Source organism: Salvelinus alpinus, chromosome 19 (assembly GCF_045679555.1).
Source record: "Salvelinus alpinus chromosome 19, SLU_Salpinus.1, whole genome shotgun sequence".
Lineage (NCBI taxonomy): Eukaryota > Metazoa > Chordata > Actinopteri > Salmoniformes > Salmonidae > Salvelinus > Salvelinus alpinus.
Window position 1 is genome coordinate 36,552,225 of NC_092104.1, and position 18,725 is coordinate 36,570,949.

General features: G+C 38.6%; 1 protein-coding gene and 1 long non-coding RNA gene across 5 annotated transcripts in view; one reads left to right on the forward strand and one right to left on the reverse strand.

Moving 5' to 3' along the window:
* Positions 1 to 361: 361 nt before the first annotated feature.
* Positions 362 to 12,787, reverse strand: LOC139545965 (uncharacterized). Of its 3 annotated transcripts, none has more exons than XR_011669165.1 (3): positions 12,701 to 12,787; positions 719 to 788; positions 362 to 514 (listed from the first exon to the last, which is right to left on the reverse strand). It is a non-coding gene; the product is annotated as an uncharacterized lncRNA (long non-coding RNA). The 3 variants fall into 3 exon arrangements; XR_011669166.1 differs by lacking the exon at positions 12,701 to 12,787 and adding an exon at positions 3,873 to 4,010; XR_011669164.1 differs by lacking the exon at positions 12,701 to 12,787 and adding an exon at positions 2,732 to 3,848.
* Positions 12,788 to 15,851: 3,064 nt separating this feature from the next.
* LOC139545478 (LIM/homeobox protein LMX-1.2-like) overlaps positions 15,852 to 18,725 on the forward strand; it is a 53,273-nt gene continuing 50,399 nt past the window's right edge. The window contains exons 1-3 of one of the 2 annotated variants that reach the window (XM_071353290.1): positions 15,853 to 16,090; positions 16,368 to 16,487; positions 17,204 to 17,390. In XM_071353290.1, the coding sequence (XP_071209391.1) occupies positions 16,424 to 16,487; positions 17,204 to 17,390 (251 nt within the window). In that variant the 5' untranslated portion in view covers positions 15,853 to 16,090; positions 16,368 to 16,423. Of the gene's footprint in view, positions 16,488 to 17,203; positions 17,391 to 18,725 lie in introns of both variants that reach the window. The other variant, XM_071353289.1, reaches the window with a different exon arrangement.

Here is an 18,725-nt window from a genome sequence, read left to right on the forward strand (position 1 = left end):
TGGAAACTGCTGCGAATACAAGAACTGACTTATATTCACTTGTCCCTGGCTGCGTTTAGACAGGCAGCCCAATTCTGACCTTCTTACTTTGGCTGCCTATCTAAACGCAGCCTATTTGTCCTATTCTTAAGTCTTGTCTGGGATATATATTTCAGTTGGCACACCTGTGTGATGTCCTTTGTACATAAAACATTTTTTTCACCCTGGATATGAGACTTAAACCTTTTTGAATTATAAGCTCTAAGTGTTGCCTTGATGGATAAAGTCTGCATGTTGTCAGATGTTTACCATAGTAGTTAGTAAAAATGAGAACAGGCTAAGAAACAGTAATTGTTTTGTAACCTATAAAAAAATGAACGAGTAGTTTATACAACACTTTATTCCATTTGGTGGTCATCCCCCAAATGTGAAGCCTGGTAGTTGCCTCCTTCCTCAGGGAACTGTTTATAGCTGACAACATGGTGGCAGGGTTCTTGATGTTCTGCTCTAGAGTTCCATGGCCCGGCAGACTCACCTGGGAACAGAGGGATGGACACGTTCAGTTTTATAAAAGTCTGGGAGACTTTTAGTGGGAGGAGAGTACATGTGTTTTGGAGTGAGTACAGTAAATCCAACCAGTGGCCCTGGATAATATGATATGTGTCATCACACAGACAGACAACCATAGTGAAGAAGGTTTACATGGTGCATCAAGTATATTACCACCAGCGGAGCTTACTTCTCTGGAGAGATCACAGGTAGTTGATCTGAAGGCTCTGGAGGTCCTTGGAATATTCTGTCTCTAGCACCTGTAGAGAGATGGATAGAGGTACGGAATGCTCTTGCAAGAGAGTTAACATGTACAGTGGGGAGAACAAGTATTTGATACACTGCCGATTTTGCAGGTTTTCCTACTTACAAAGCATGTAGAGGTCTGTAATTTTTATCATAGGTACACTTCAACTGTGAGAGACGGAATCTAAAACAAAAATCCAGAAAATCACATTGTATGATTTTTAAGTAATTAATTTGCATTTTATTGCAAGACATAAGTATTTGATCACCTTCCAACCAGTAAGAATTCCGGCTCTCACAGACCTGTTAGTTTTTCTTTAAGAAGCCCTCCTGTTCTCCACTCATTACCTGTATTAACTGCACCTGTTTGAACTCATTACCTGTATAAAAGACACCTGTCCACACGCTCAATCAAACAGACTCCAACCTCTCCACAATGGCCAAGACCAGAGAGCTGTGTAAGGACATCAGGGATAAAATTGTAGACCTGCACAAGGCTGGGATGGGCTACAGGACAATAGGCAAGCAGCTTGGTGAGAAGGCAACAACTGTTGGCGCAATTATTAGAAAATGGAAGAAGTTCAAGATGACGGTCAATCATCCTCGGTTAGGGGGTTCATGCAAGATCTCACCTCGTGGGGCATCAATGATCATGAGGAAGGTGAGGGATCAGCCCAGAACTACACGGCAGGACCTGGTCAATGACCTGAAGAGAGCTGGGACCACAGTCTCAAAGAAAACCATTAGTAACACACTATGCCGTCATGGATTAAAATACTGCAGCGCACGCAAGGTCCCCCTGCTCAAGCCAGGGCATGTCCAGGCCCGTCTGAAGTTTGCCAATGACCATCTGGATGATCCAGAGGAAGAATGGGAGAAGGTCATGTGGTCTGATGAGACAAAAATTGAGCTTTTTGGTCTAAACTCCACTCGACGTGTTTGGAGGAAGAAGAAGGATGAGTACAACCCCAAGAACACCATCCCAACCGTGAAGCGTGGAGGTGGAAACATCATTCTTTGGGGATGCTTTTCTGCAAAGGGGACAGGACGACTGCACCGTATTGAGGGGAGGATGGATGGGGCCATGTATCGCGAGATCTTGGCCAACGACCTCCTTCCCTCAGTAAGAGCATTGAAGATGGGTCGTGGCTGGGTCTTCCAGCATGACAACGACCCGAAACACACAGCCAGGGAAACTAAGGAGTGGCTCCGTAAGAAGCATCTCAAGGTCCTGGAGTGGCCTAGCCAGTCTCCAGACCTGAACCCAATAGAAAATCTTTGGAGGGCGCTGAAAGTCCGTATTGCCCAGCGACAGCCCCGAAACCTGAAGGATCTGGAGAAGGTCTGTATGGAGGAGTGGGACAAAATCCCTGCTGCAGTGTGTGCAAACCTGGTCAAGAACTCCAGGAAACGTATGATCTCTGTAATTGCAAACAAAGGTTTCTGTACCAAATATTAAGTTCTGCTTTTCTGATGTATCAAATACTTATGTCATGCAAGAAAATGCAAATTAATTACTTAAAAATCATACAATGTGATTTTCTGGATTTTTGTTTTAGATTCCGTGTCTCACAGTTGAAGTGTACCTATGATAAAAATGACAGACCTCTACATGCTTTGTAAGTAGGAAAACCTGCAAAATCGGCAGTGTATCAAATACTTGTTCTCCCCACTGTATATGTTGATTTTTGAGGACTATAAGGGTGCCTTCCAATCAGTCAAATGGATGAGTGAAAGGGGCGGGGGGTTTCAAGTTGTATCTTCATGTCTGTAACTTCACTCTCACTTCTAAGACCTCACCCCTGACCTCCCATTGGCCCAAAACCCTCTAATCAATCTCTCGGACAGGGAGTTACTCCAGTAGACAAGTGTATGGTGCGTAGGGCTTCTCACTCTGCATATGAGTGGAGTATTAGCTATATATACAGTATATAAACAATATGCATGATTTACTGACATGGAGTGCTCCATGTTCCTGCTGGTAGCAGGCCTCAAACTGGATGCAGGGAAATGTCCTGCCTTGTATTATGATTGTATACATCTTCACCAGGCTCGTGGAAATCATATGACAAACCTACATAGATTAACAAAATAAAATGGTAACTGTATTTGGTCAATTGAAGTCATGACAGCCATAGGTTCTTTACACAGAAGTATTTTTTGTTCCAGCACTTCACTAACACCTCATTCAACTAATTGTGGTCAAAATCTAACAAAAACTTGCACGCAGTTCAGTCCCCTGGGAAATAAATCCCCCACGTCTGTATTATTGAATGAGCTTCCCAAGTTACAAGTTTAGCGACAGGTTTGCACAATAGCATTTAACATGTGTGGATCTTTTTCTATCGAACCTTGTGAATAAACTCCAAGAACAAGATTATTTTCCTGATGGCTGGGAGGTTCCCAAGTTCTTTAGATCTGTATGGTGTTAGGGATGTGCTTCAACCTGATCAAAAGAGCAGAACGTGGGAATAAATGAACCTCACTGCTCAAATTTCAGTGATGGTTCAAGTTACTGAGAACACCAACTACCTTTAATGTGTCATCATTTTTGTAAACAGTTTTACATATTCATAAGCTTGATCAAGTTTACCAGTTTACTTTTATCTAGCTAATAGTTTTGCAGTGAAATTGAGAGGGGCATTTTTCTAGCCAACTTTTTCAGTCACCAATTAATCAAATAAACAGGCAGTGGAATGAAGTAGTTAGACAAGTGTTCAAAAGTCAGTTACAAGTCTTATTTTCTAGAAACCTAGCTAACATTAGCTACACTTTAGTGATGATGGTGGTAGTTAGCTAGCTTTTCCCAGCAGTTTCAATGGCATGTATATCAATCAGATGGTTAACTAACTAGCAAATATATTTGTTTTCCTTGCATCTAAAGCTGCCTGATAAAGCTACCCAGTTGATAGTGAAGCTAGGATGAATGTCAGAGGCCAGCTAGCTAATGCAATAGCTGGTCAGGAGTTTGTCTGAAATGTACCATTATATTCTAAATGATAAGCAAACTACTGTCATGCCTTTTCACACAAAAAAATGTATGAATACAAAATAAAAGAGACTATTGATTTCAAGTAGATTTTTTTTGTTTCTTTTACCTCATCCTCTCTTGCTAAAGAAAAACGTTAAAAAAACTTTCTTAAAAAAAAAAAATCCTCTCTTGCTCATGTGGGTAGCTACTTCCTGACATTTGATTGATGGAACAATCCAGCCAATGGTTAGGTGGTTGTGGTTTTGACAGTAGGAACTGATTGGTCAAGAGTAAAAGTTGCTGCCCCCAGCACGCAAATCACATTTTGACTTGCAAATCTCTTTCGATTTGCAAATCTCTTTCGACAAATTTACAAAACTTTGTAACAGTTTTAGAATATCTTGGTAATGTAACAACAGTGACAGAACTCGGAGTGTACACAGATTCAAAATCTGCAAGTGTTATTTTGATTCACAGTTGAATATTTATACTCGTAAATGGATTTGTAATAATTCTGAAAATAAATTATACTGGCAAATCTTATTGAATGTATTCAAATATCAAAATGCAAGTTTGCAACCGTTGTTAAATCTTTCACAAATCATGATACAAGCTTGCAAAATTAAATTACACATTTGCGAATCGTACTTACAACCACGAATCTCAATGTGCGACCACAAAATTCAAAATACAAACCCACATAGGTCTGTCATCATTATAATCCCATACGGTAGTTGATATTCAGATTTATTTTAGGAAGGTGCATAGCTTTGCATAAAATACATGTAATTCAGCTGCTGAAAACCCACCCACTTGCTGGCCAACATATGTTCTTGTGGTGTACGGTATACCTTTTAGTTAGAATTTTGTTGACAGACTCAATAGAATATCGAGAGACCGGTTCAGCAGAATATTAAGGATCAATGAAAGAAAGCCATCTAAATATATGCAAATTAATCTCAGTTTCATCACCAATTAGTAGATGTAAATATACTGTGATTTTGAAGATTATTTAGGTTTAGGAAAGTGAATCATAAAAAAACAGGGTTGGAGAGCCTTTACATATGAAAGAAAGAAAATGGTGGTTTGATTCATTCAGAAAATTGCCAAATTCAGTTCTTTAACCCGTGCTAATGTTGGAAGATTAGTGTACATATAATTATAATAGGGAGAATAGTGTACAATAGTAGGCTATACCCTCGTCTATTGCCTGCGCTAACCATGGAAATGTGTGATGACACAGCCAAGTATTGCACCATGGGTCAAGTTCAAACTGTTATGACCTAATCTGTGCTCTGCTTCGTAACGATTTAATGAGCCAACATGTCTTTTTTTAATATTATCAACTGTTACTAAAGATCCTTAGGAATAACTACATGGCCATGACAGAGATAACATAGGAAGCATAGGAAGCAAATTTCACAGGAGCTCCTCAAGAGGAAGCTGACGATGGTAAGAACAGTACAAAAAAACAAGCCAGAGCTCCCACCTCAGATGTTGAATACACGGAACATGCCTATCAATTCCTCTAAGTTTGTGTTCACGGCCGACACGTCCCTAGTGTGCTACGTGCCAAAGAAAGGCAAAAATGTGGTACTCATGAGTACGCTGCACAGAGATGAGAGAATCTGTGGCCAGGAACATCAACAAACAGAAACCATAATGGATTACAATGCCACAGAAGGAGGGATGGACAATTTAGATAAGCTGGTGACTGGCTACAGGTGCAAAAGAAGAACCATACGCTGGCCATTTGTGATATTCTTCAATATATTGGACATCTCGGCATACAACGCGTTTGTCATCTGGATAGCGTTGAACCCAGATTGGAACAGAGGGAATCTCCAGAGGAGACTGCTCTTTCTCGAGGAGCTGGGCAAGGCATTAGTAAGACCTCAAATACAGAGGAGGCAACATATCCCAAGAACCCCAGCTTCTGCAGCCATTGTGAGGAGGATTCAGGAGGAGGATGCTGGTGCCCCATCCGCCCATCCCACAGAACCAACAACTCCAATACCAGAAGTACGTGTGAGTGATGTTGCATGTGTGTGTCTGACTCTCCTACCTTGGCCTGCTGTAACTATGTATGTGAGTGAGTGAGTGAGTGAGTGAGTGAGTGAGTGAGTGAGTGAGTGAGTGAGTGAGTGAGTGAGTGAGTGAGGGGGTGAGTGAGTGAGTGAGTGAGTGAGTGAGTGAGTGAGTGAGTGAGTGAGTGAGTGAGTGAGTGAGTGAGTGAGTGAGTGAGTGAGTGAGATGTTAGTAAAATTCCTGAACTAAGTGTTTTCAACATTATAGATTGCAGCCGGTAGCATCAAGAAGAAGCGCTGCAATGTGAGTGGACTCAAGAAGGATAGGAAGACACAGTACACATGCATCATGTGCAAGAAATACATTTGCAACACACACAGTAAAACTATATCCCTCATGTTGTGTATAGACCGATCTTAATTTATGTTCAATGGGGCTCATTTATAATTTCCATAAATACTGTATGTAAGATTTGTCCTTCCAATTTGTTCAGTTCAAAGCAATTAACATGAATAGTGATGAAAACCTTGTTTCATTTATATTTGTTCAAGATAAACAAGTTTTATTACACCCATGTATTGATTATAATTGATTTTTGTTAACAAAAATCACATTTTATTAAATAAAACAATATTTATTGATAAATGTGATCTAGCAATGGTAAATGAAAAATATTAACCATGTATGCTGTCTATATTGCTTGTGATTGACATAAGTCAACATCTGCATATTAAGTATTTTTATGTAAACTGTTATGGCTGTATTGTTTTAAAACCCCAATAATGTTGTGGGTCCATCAGACCCGCGAACATTGGGTAAATAACAAAAACATGAACACCATACAAGGTCAGAATATGCATAAAAACTAGGTAGCTAGCTTCACACACACTCGACCTGTGACAGCATCTCATGCATGTATAGATACCAGGCACATGCAATCTTTGTACAGGGCAGACTGGGTAAAAAGATGAGCTCCATACAGGGCAGACCAAAAGGTTCAACCAATTGACGGGGTGGTTGAACTTGATGACATCACGGTGACTTACGGGCATTGGGTTCCAAACAGCAATGACAAAAAAGATTATACAAAAAATTATTTTGGTGGAAATTATTCCACCGCCCAAAAGGGCACTTTGGAGACTAGAAGGGAAAATGGGCATGTGCTCTATCTGTGCACGTGCCTGGCCATGAGGAGAGAGGAGAGTCTTACTCCACAGACAGGTGCAGTGACCCTGTACACCCCTGGAGGTGCCACATGCATTTTATTGGACATTTATGGTTGGCCAGCGTTTTTTTAACACAGCCACCTGAATGCAATAAAGGGTCAGCTCTGAGCTCCGGTTGCCCATGGGATTTCCCAGCAACTCCCGTGGGACGCTTGCCCAGATAAGATGTTTATTAAGCTGAAAGTGGTCCGGAGGGAAAACAGAAAGGTATTGAGAGATTTGGGCTAGCAGTTTTCTTGTTAGTTGTAGCGCTCCACAGAGGATTGGTTTATTTCCCCTGCTGAACCCAGAAGGAGGACGTAACAGGGTCAGTTCATAGGGCATGAGTTTGCCAAAGTGGTAACTAGGCACATGAACTCCAGGAAGGAAATTCCTGCAGACCAGCGAGGTCCCTTTCTAACAATCACCCTTTCAGTTACTCCCACATTACTGAGGAACACCATACAAAGCTGACCGGTGGCATGTTAGGTGAACATTCTTTAATTGTTGACAATATTTTTTTGTGGCTTGCAGAAAAAAGCTAAATGGTGCCAAATGTATTTTAAGAACATTTTACATTCATAATCATCAAAACAGTATTAGCAGGAAACCTTGTCCTGTACTGTATGTCTACACAGTAGATTATTGTTTTTCTAGTGATCTTCATGAGTACCACTAGACCACTAGTTCAAAGCCCTGGGCTTCAGCCCCAGGTGGGGTGCTCTGATAACTTAATTTAGCCTGTTAGCTCTCCTTTAAGGGGCTGAAAACACCCACTAATATATTCATTAGACTTTATGGTTCTCTGCTCTGGCTTTCTCATCTTGACAAAAGCCAGAGAGCTTTATCCCCTCTCTCTCTCTCTCTCTCTCTCTCTCTCTCTCTCTCTCTCTCTCTCTCTCTCTCTCTCTCTCTCTCTCTCTCTCTCTCTCTCTCTCTCTCTCTCTCTCTCTCTCTCTCTCTCTCTCTCTCTCTCTCTCTCTCTCTCTCTCAGCCAGACGTTCCAAGTATTTCTTAGTTTCTGGAAGGGATATACTGAAGTTGTGGTCAGCACATAAGGAGCAGCACGTTGTGATGGAAAGGGGTTTTAGATTACTCTGCCTAATGTTTAGGACAGATTGGAAATGTTTGCTTGTGACAGACGCTGTCTAAATCTTCACTACCAGATCCACCCAGCTGAAAAACATCTGGTGGATTTCTACCTTTTCTCTGAAGTGCAGACTTGTAATGACACACACACACACACACACACACACACACACACACACACACACACACACACACACACACACACACACACACACACACACACACACACACACACACACACACACACACACACACACACACACACACACACACACACACACATTTCCACAATAACACTGTGGTACACCTATGGACTGCACAAGAAAAGTGACATTTACCTAAAGTAATGAACTCGATTCTATAAATAAAAATATTAGTTTAAATACCTTTCTAACTGTGGCCCCCAAGCCATTGCACAGCAGTTGTGACCGTAACATAGCCAACACACATCTACTAATGGTTTCTGACTTACTTTGCATGCATGTATAACTGCAATAAGTGAAGAAATCATGCCTTTGGTTTCATGCCAGTTTTGTCCAAGTATCTCTATAATGGATTCTCCATAGTGTGGTGTTCAACATGATTATACATCTTTCTGGAGTCCTAAAGCTAACATGACATTATGACATAGCATGGAGTATTTAGATCCATTCAGAATGTCTTTCAGTGCTCTAGCCACAAGGTCTGTAGGAACATGGAGAATGTATGTGTCCCACATGAGTAAAAGCTGTGTATGCCTGCTGTAAATGGCACATATCCCAAGATCATGCTTGGAACTTCCTGCAGCCTTGCTTTCTGTCAGGGATACATTATTGTCCTGGAGACAAATCATATGAACAACAAAACAATCCAACAAAAATCGTTGTAAATCGTGCTCGAATTGAGAAACATTTGCCATCACCAGAGCAGCAAAGCAACTAGATCCATATTTCTGCATCTGTTACACTCACATCTTATATAATTATCAAGAAAGATACTCTAGCTGACCATTTTTGTGAGCAAATGGAACTTGTACGTGAGTAAACGGAGGAACGTGTATGTTCTCTATTGTTTCAGCTGAGTAGTCTCTGCTCTGGCCTTTCTATCATCTCCCACTCACAAACACAACTCCCCTGTCTGTCTATTTGGCCTATTAACTTCTCCAGATGTGGCTTGGTTTTCTATGTACTGTTCTACAGCTCTGTTCTGCAATTACCTCAGTTGCCTAATGTTTCTTAGTCACAGCAATATCCATATGCCAGATGGATCATACCAACCTTTAACTATGGTCACCACCAGTCGGGTAGTGTCACGGATAGATGTTGAGCGACTGACACAGATTTGGTATTAATGTGGTTTTGGTAATGCAAAATTCTGCCGTACTTTGATTGTTTTCAATGTGTTAAGGTGTTTGAGAAGTTTTTGGCTGCACATTTTGTGTGTGATTTGTGAAACTTTGCAGTAATGGCGGGGAAAGGAGAACCATCCTTCATTGGCAACCCAGTACTCTTTACTTGGTTCTACATCTGTTTATTAGTGTTTGTATATGATGTGCCAGTCTGGAATTAAGCCATTTCTGAATGACAGATATAGTTTTTCATTCTCAAGAAATATTGCTCAGATTATATTACTCACTCATTATATGTGCAACATTACATTACTGTTCACAGTAACTTGGTGTAACAGTTTGACATGCTCAGTTATTGTAGATAACATGCATTCAAGATTTTGACATTACACATCTGCTACCATATAAACGGTTAGATAATCTGTTACCATATCCAATTAGAAGTGTTCTGGAGCTGAAACAGTAGCTGAGATTTTCAGTGTTTGTGAATGAACCACAAGTTGAGTCACATAGTGTCAGACTGTCCAGCAGGGGGCATCACTGTAGTTCTGTTATACTATAGAGGAGAGCCATCGTGCTTCAGATGGGGTTTCTCTCATACGGGTGTAGACTGGTACTGTGAAAATGATCATTTCAACACTGTTGTTGTGTTGTTCTTTTGTTGTTGTTGTTGATGTATGATAAAGTATGTTTGTTTTTATTGATGTTGCCAGTATACTTACAGCACTCTGTTCCTTATTTATATGTATCTGTATGAGTACATTCTGCTGTGAACGCTACCTGTTTATTCAGAGAGGGGTTACCAGTGTATTTTAAAATGATAATGTCACTTTGAGATTTCTGCATGATACACATATAATATGCACTCATATTTCACCATTTTAACTCATTTTCATGTTGTTTTTATGGCTCATCGTTTCACTGTACTATATTTTGTTAACTATATTATGTTATGTTTGATTGGGCTAAATCAAGGATATTTGTAGTTTGGGATGTTAGTGTATCAAAGAGGGCATGATTGAGTTGCACGATAAAGGATTCTGATGGTCTATTCTCCAGGTGTGGCCTTCAGAAGTCAAGAGGTGAGAGTTGAAAAAACAACACCTATAGGTAAAAAGTATCTTATGGCTATTTTGTATGATATCTCAGAGACATCTCATGTTCTGTGTACCTCAGCCTATGCTTGTAAGCAGCTACTTAAACTAGCGTAAGTCATATCTTGTGTGGGGCAAACAAGACTGCTAGAGCAGTTTTATCCTTGCCTTTAAAGAAGCATCATGGAGAGCCAAAGGTTTTGAGGAACATGCATTACAAGATCAAAGTGAGTTAAACCACCAAAGTCCTCAGCCACTGCAATTTACTGTATGTCTCTGGTGTAATCTTTCAGTCAGGGATTGGCTTTTTCACTAAGACTTCCAGACTAAATAAGCCATCCGTTTTTATGAGAGGGAAGTTTGTTTTGCATTCCTGTATTTCTATATCCTTTTGTAGCCATTCAATATTTTGGAATAATATTTATTTGACATTAATATCATCTGATCTGATGTATTTCAAGTCTGGTTAGTGTTTTGTAGAATACAAGACCCTTGTAAAAAGCTTTACAATGTTTTCCACAATGTTTAATCTCTAAGTGCTTATTTCCATTATTATGTTGATTATTGTTGGATATGTTGAAAGCCAGCCTACCAATTTTACAGATTGTACCAATTGTAACTCAAATTCACCCATTCTATGTTTGCCCTACAATTTATTCATCCCCAAAATACTGTAAAATCATAGTTTGTACCCCATGCACAATATTAAACAGAAACACTTTTATACTAGAGAGAGTGAAACTACGTGTCCATACAAAACTCATTTTCTACTACTGTGAGTGAACACATTTGACACATTTTGACACCTATATATTTTGATGCATAATCAATATAGCATTCAAAATCAGCTATTGGGTTGGCTTTTATTGTAGTTCATCAATCCCTATGCAAACACATTATCTTACTTATATTCTGCATGTTCCATTTTATTGTAAGCAAACGTGTTCCCAAGCTATTCACACAAGCTTTAAGTCACTGAAAATGGTACCATTCATTTCTCTATGCTATAGCCTTCTAGTAATCTGGTAATCATGTTTATGCTGGTAATTACAGTAAAACTAATGCTGGATGAATATTACAATATTAAAAATGTAAAGACTCTCATAGACTTTTTGGTAAGAGTTTGCATTAAAGTAAATTGCAATATAGTTCCCAAGATAAGTTAAGTGTATTCAAATACCCTTGAAATACATATCAATCAAACTAATGTCTACTTGGCAATATTACACCACAATTTGAGGTCTTCATTATTATTAATAATAACAATAATAATAAGAAGAAGAATGGTAACAATAATAGTACAAAGATAACAGTAATAACAGTAAATCAACTTCAATACAACGAATTTCTGCTGTAATTCAACTAGTTATCACAACATGTTTGAGACCCATCATTATGATGGCGGTAAAGATATAAAGTGGTCTTTTAGTTGTCTTATAAATCCATAATCTGTCTTTTGATATAGTTGTTATAACCTGTGTTTAATTCCTTATCGGTCTGTTATAGTAGGTTTGGCGATTATATAACAAGTAACATAAGGTTCTCAGAGCCGATAATGAAATAGGTCTTGACCTGACCCCTCACATCTCTCTCAGTGATCTCACACAAACACACAGTCTTTGCCTCGGGCTCTCACAGTTAACATTTCACGGTGTGGAGGGTAAAAACGTGAAGAATGAAGAATAAATCACATTTGGTTGTCATATAAATGTTGAATATAAGATGACTTATGCAGCGTTCCCTTCCAAAAGAGACGTCGGTCTTAATGGGACTCCCCGATAAAATAAAGGTGCAATAATAAATACAAATAAACAAATGACTTTAACGAATTTATTTGCTTTTTAAATTTTTGCCTTTTGATTTTTGGTTTGTTTTACGACATTATTGTCTACTTTACCGTAGGAAAAACGCAATAACAATTGATAAAATAATATATTAACCTGGGTGACAAAGTAGCCTACATTCAGTTGCAGAATATTGTTTTTTTTTTACACACGACTAAAAAAATGTGACTCGCATGGACCTATTTAGACATTTCTGTAAATTAACAATACGAAGTTCATTCTTCGGCCTCTTGTTTCGTTTTCTTATGTCTTGTATGGCCTGTTGCCTATTTAAAATCTAAATAAAGTCAATGTCGTTGTTGCCATATAGGCCAGCAACGAATTGAACTTGAGCTTTCATGCATTGCATTTAAACAATAACCTCTTACCTTTTCGGTGGATGCAATAGAAATGGGTTGTTTTACTGAAAACAGATTCTCATAACCTTCTTAGCATACTTATTGGGACCTTTTCCCAGGGTGCACATGCAACACACCTGCTGCGTGAAGTTTCTTCAATAGTTTAGGGGGAGGCGTTCTCATGTAGAGACCCATTAAAAGCCGCGGGCAAAAACACAGCATTTGGTTTATTATTGGCATATCCGATTGGTGTCCGACTGCCAGTAGTTTGTGTTCATTATAATCGCTTTAGAATTTTCTTGTCGATATGACACAATGGTAGACCAAGAGTAGTATTCTGTTTCAACCCTTTGAATAGTTAGTCCAATATACGGACGACATTTACCATTTGGAAAATGAGAGGAGGTTGATATTTTACAAACACATCACAGATGTGTCATGCAGGGCTTTTCTAGTGCAGCGTTACATCCTTAGCAGGTATAGGTAACCATCCTTAGTCAGGCAGGTCAATCCCATAGAAATACGGTTCATGAAGCCTACGTTGTCTATCTATTATAGATATATTATTCTATTGTACTCGAATGATCTATTTCTCAAAATACAATTTTCTGATGCCTCTGACATACAGTATATAGGCGTAGTAAATATAATACATTAGTATCTGTTGAAGCAGTAGTTTTGCATATAGCCAAATATATTTCCCCAATCAAATCCAGGCCAATTGCAATCCAGAATATGTCTAAATAGTCGACGCATGAAGCATTGTAGTCAACACAATTCTTCCAACAGACTCAGTCCTTAGCAGTTCTTCTTCTGAACGCCAGAGGGCATCGTAAACAAATCATGGACCAGTTCTATGGCTTTGAACATTGCAAAGTGGGCTAGTTCACCATATTGTCCACAAAGGATATCAAGAACACATATGGATACGGTAGGCCTAACCTAAAACTAAGATTTAAAAAATGTTAGATGATCATTTATTGTCATTTTTTTATTTAGAATTTTGCTTTCCTGTTATTTTCTAATGTAATATACCTGGTTATTTTGAATGCCTTAACTGCGATTGTAAATGTATTCTTATTCATATTATTATTGTTATTATTGTTTTGGTTGTTTTGTATTTGATGTGGCTGCAAATTCTTAGTGTAAAGTGCTGTTATTCGCAATCAAATTTGAGTTACAATATTTCTGGCATCTTCGACATATTTCTTATGCATTATTTATGTATCAACTCAGCAGCAACATGAAACGATATTGCTTAAAGTCGCCTATGGACTAAATGCAGTAAACTATTAGCACCTGATTTAGATCCTTTAAGCTATTTAAACAACGAAAAAAAATGTAGCAGTTTAATTTATTTCGCTGACAAGTAGGTTTGAGATTGATTGAGTATTTATTTGACTACTAGGACATTTAGGATATCCTTTTGGATTTAGACGCGCTGCGATAAATAATAGCCGATTCGAGTAATTAACTTAAGCAGAGGCCGTCTCTTCCAACCCACCTCCTGCCCGATGTTGTGCCTGATCAAACTGAGACCAGAATCACATCAGAACCGTAGATCTGAGTTCTCTCCATACCCAAAACTATGGGATAAGGAATGTTCAAAACCATGAAGTTGTGCATATTGCAAGATTTTCTAGGCCTGTAATTAGTGGTGTATAGGCCTACTGTAGAGATAGAGAGGGATGAGGTATAAGAGGTAGGGTATCTCAGAGTGACTGCCCGAAGTGTCCCAATGCCTCCAATGTACTGAATCCCTGGAGTACTGCAAAAGGGGAGGCATAACGAATTATGTACAGCACCCTGTCATTTCAGCTACGGGCGACTCGCATTCCTCACCTTTGCCGACATCTTAAAACACAAAACCCGCATTGGAAAGCTAAAATATTTTACGTATAGGACAAACATTATGTTATATAGGCTAGGCCTACATAGTGGAAACTCGTTGCATTTCGTTGGGGATACTATTTTCGATTCCAAGGCTTGCTTTTCTGAGCCATCCTGTCATGAATAAATCGGTGTGCATCTCAGTCACAACTGAGGACACCTGCGATTGATAAAAACAGATGAAAGGAACAGCCCTCTGCTGAATTATAATGATGGCCTGTGTCCGGCACAGAACAGCATAATTGTGTCAGTATGAATAATTAGTATAACTACACTTATTTGTTTTTGCTAAATGTTGTGAATGTAATGCATAATTGTTTAGTATAATTTTACACTACACCATAATAATAACATTTTCGGGTTGCTCACAACCAACAAGAAAATGATATCCAACTGCGTACAATAACTAGGCTAATGCAAATTAGGTGTACAGGCAAACAGGTCGCATTTCATAATATATTAGGCAACAGTATTATTAACAATTTAACATCAACCTATATTGTTAAAATGATAGCTCTAAATTAATGAATGAACGACGTAAAAAAGGTTCCATCCTGTTTTTAAAATACATTGCAAATGAATATATGCTACTGCTTAAAAAAAGTCAGTATAGGCTACGGCATCTACGCTACACGCTGCTCAGTTATCGTCACCCCATCGCCAGGTGCGTCGGCGGTAGAGGGGTCACTAGGTTCAAGTCTTTGTAGTGGACACAATACCACAAAGCATGTGCACTTCGAACGCGTGATGGTCCAATACTTGATTTCAAAGCATTTACTAACCTATATGAAGACAAGAAGGAGGAGAAGAAGAAGAAGAAGCATCCTCACCAACACCAACAAAATCAACAACAATAGGTCTACTAGGCTACTTCTACTATTGTAGTTATAATAATAATTATAATAATAATAACAATAATAACAATAATAACAATAAGCATTATCTGCATCATCATCATTATCATCATCAAAACAATAATAATACATTATAATCTTAACAATAGTACACTTTTAACTAAATAAAAATATCTTGCAAATGGTTGTAGCAAGTTACTTGATATACCTTTAGTTTACTATGTACAGTATTTGAGTTGTCTATTTTATAATTGTTGTACACTGACTGTACTTTTTTTCTCTCACCATATTGTCTATAGCTTTGTTCAAAGTGATAGCCGAAACTCAGTTCAACTCTTTAGAGCGCACCAACAGTGAGCACCAATAGCATCCCAATGTCAGTAAATAGTCCCAAAAAAAGTGACGTGACCACGGAGGGGTGGGGGGAGGATCTATTGGCTTCAATCTTGGTCTGAGACTTTTCAAGCTGCAGGGATCCGACGGAGGGGCATAGTATTTGAAGAGTTACCATTGGAACATTTCACTCATATTTCTTGGAGTTACAATTGTTGTTGTTTTTGTTGTTTTAGAAGCAAAAGTCTTGAGCGGATACGTCCCTCCTCCATAGCCTTCTCTTCTGGCCACGCGCTGGTGCAAACAAGAAGATAGCCGAAACGTATTCAGTCCAAATTAACAGGTGACTGCTCAAAATAGTATTTGTCAAATGTATTGCCGCTTCTTACGATTCTGTGACATCTGAAGATTCTGCTTAGGATAGCCCCACATAAAGTGGAACCGGTCTTAACATTGGGACGCCTTTTTTAATATTTTTTTTTTTTAAGTTAGCGATCTGGGAACACACATTGTTTGTGTATGTGTGTGTGCGCGAGTAGTCTCAGCAAATAGTGTGGGCTTTAGCTAGGATTTGAAGCGAAAACACGTCTGACAGTACATTGTTATGGATATTGCAACAGGTCCCAAGTCACTGGAACGCTGTTTCTCGAAGAGAAACCATTCCAAGTACCCAAGGATGTTAGACGGTATAAAGATTGAAGATAATCCCCATCGTCAAGCTACCCTTGGAGTCATGCTTGGTAAGTCCTGCTTAGTTTCATCTGCATCCATAGTATTAAAAGAGCCGGAGAGTGCAGATAGCACACACAATACGAGACCTTTGATGAATACACCATTGCTGTAATTGTATGTCCGCAGCTATGCAGACTATATCCTCTCATGACCCGTAGGCCTCCTACCTTAACATTTGATATATTTTACCATTTTCTTTAGATGTAATTTTAAATATGAATGTATTGTATTCTTAGCAACAAATAACACAAATGACTGATCACTGTGTTCACGATCTCCGTATTACTCTGACACAATAGCCTGTTTCATTCATTTGTGAAATTATTACTACGTCAAATAATTTGGTGAAAGTTACTGTAATTGATTGCTGCTTGTTAGTGCATAGGCTATCACATTCAACAAATATTTTCACCGCTAGCTGGCCTTATCATTCCTGATTTTAGTGGTTTTGGTATAGATATTAAAACACATTCACTAAGCACTCCAGGTCTATATTTCGATGATCGTTGTAGTTATTAGACTAGGCCCTACAACCTGGTCTTGTAGTGTGATAAGGACTGCATGTGTTTTCTCTTTTATAGTTACATGTTTATGACATGTTTATAATCTATTACTTCATATTTAATATCTAAACTGAACATTTAAATTGTAAATAAAGAAATACAAAAATAGAGCTAGTATGAATATTATTGTTGAATTTAAACTTATTTTGCATCCATTTTAGGGACAGAATACCATCACCGATCTGTATGTGAAGGATGCCAGCGTCCAATATCTGATCGGTTTCTGATGAGAGTCAACGATTCCTCATGGCACGAGGAGTGTTTGCAGTGCGCTGTGTGTCAACAACCTCTCACTACCAGTTGTTACTTCCGGGATAGGAAACTGTACTGCAAACATGACTACCAACAGTAAGGACAATAATACTTATATATGTTGTGTGGTTGTTTTACGCGCAAGGATAATCACCAATAGGCTTTGGCTAGGCCTAGCCTATAACCAATTGGGAATCATGAGTATAATTCTGGTTTAGAGTGTGTCCAACCATTTCAGAATTGCAGCAGAATAACCCACTTTGATTTAATTTAAGTCATCAGCCCTACACTGTTAGCTGATGTGTCCAATTTTCCAATAATTTCACTCTTCACGCGGTCGAATGCGGTCCTCTTGCGCAAGCACAGAAACGCGCTTCCGTTAGGCCTACTTGTCAGTTGCCTGGACTTATATCGCTCTTTAGAAAACATAGGTAACATTTACGCCTATCATAGACCTATAATTGAAAAAATTAAGCTGTTCAATATTTTCTTTATTTTTATTATATGGCGTGTGATAACAGGTAGGCAGACAGGCAGACAGTTTCAATTCACGTTAGTGTTAGTCGTAATTCTTTTCTAACGTTGATGTAGGTAGCCTATGCAGTGTCCACCACTTGGTCGAAATGATAGTCAGTCACAGAACAGTTGGTTTTTAGTGGCACTTTATTATCTGCAATTTCGTTTATATTTTATATTGTTATGACGTGGATCTCTTGCGGCAAGTGTTTAATTTGTCGTTGGATTGGAGACTGATGGTAGTCACTGCAGCGTTCAGTGGAGCATTTAGCCTAACCCTGTTCATGGTAGTAGGACGGCATGATTCATGTCGTAACCTCAACCATTCAACATCGGAGCGCATTTTTTTCTTAATGCAAATATTTGAGACAATTGTAGGTCTTAATGCAGTGTAGGCCTTTGTCTCGTTTCAAGATAAACAACAACCCAAACATGTAGACCCACCCATTTGAATAGTTTGTTGATATTATTTCGTTATTAATCCTATGTCATTGTAATAATTACACACACACACTCACACAGAGAGAGAGAGAGAGAGATTATAAAAAAGAACTAGAAGGAGATGCAAGCCTTTTTGTGAATATAGTGGGCCTATATACGAAAATGCTGTATTTAGTTCTGTTCCTTTATTACATTATAGGAATAATAGGTTATCATTCGACCATTTTAAATAACAAAAACGGCCTGCGAAAAGCAACAATGGCATGCGTAAATGTTCTCCATACACTCTGCGAACTAAAAATATTATTATTATTATGATTATCATTATTATGATGATGATGATTATTATTATTACTACTACTAATATTCATAATTATCATTATGACCTTTAAAACGTTTACTTTGGACACGTTTAATTGGTAGACTAATTAAACGTCAATGGAAATGTATAGTAAAACTATTTTTAAAAATACA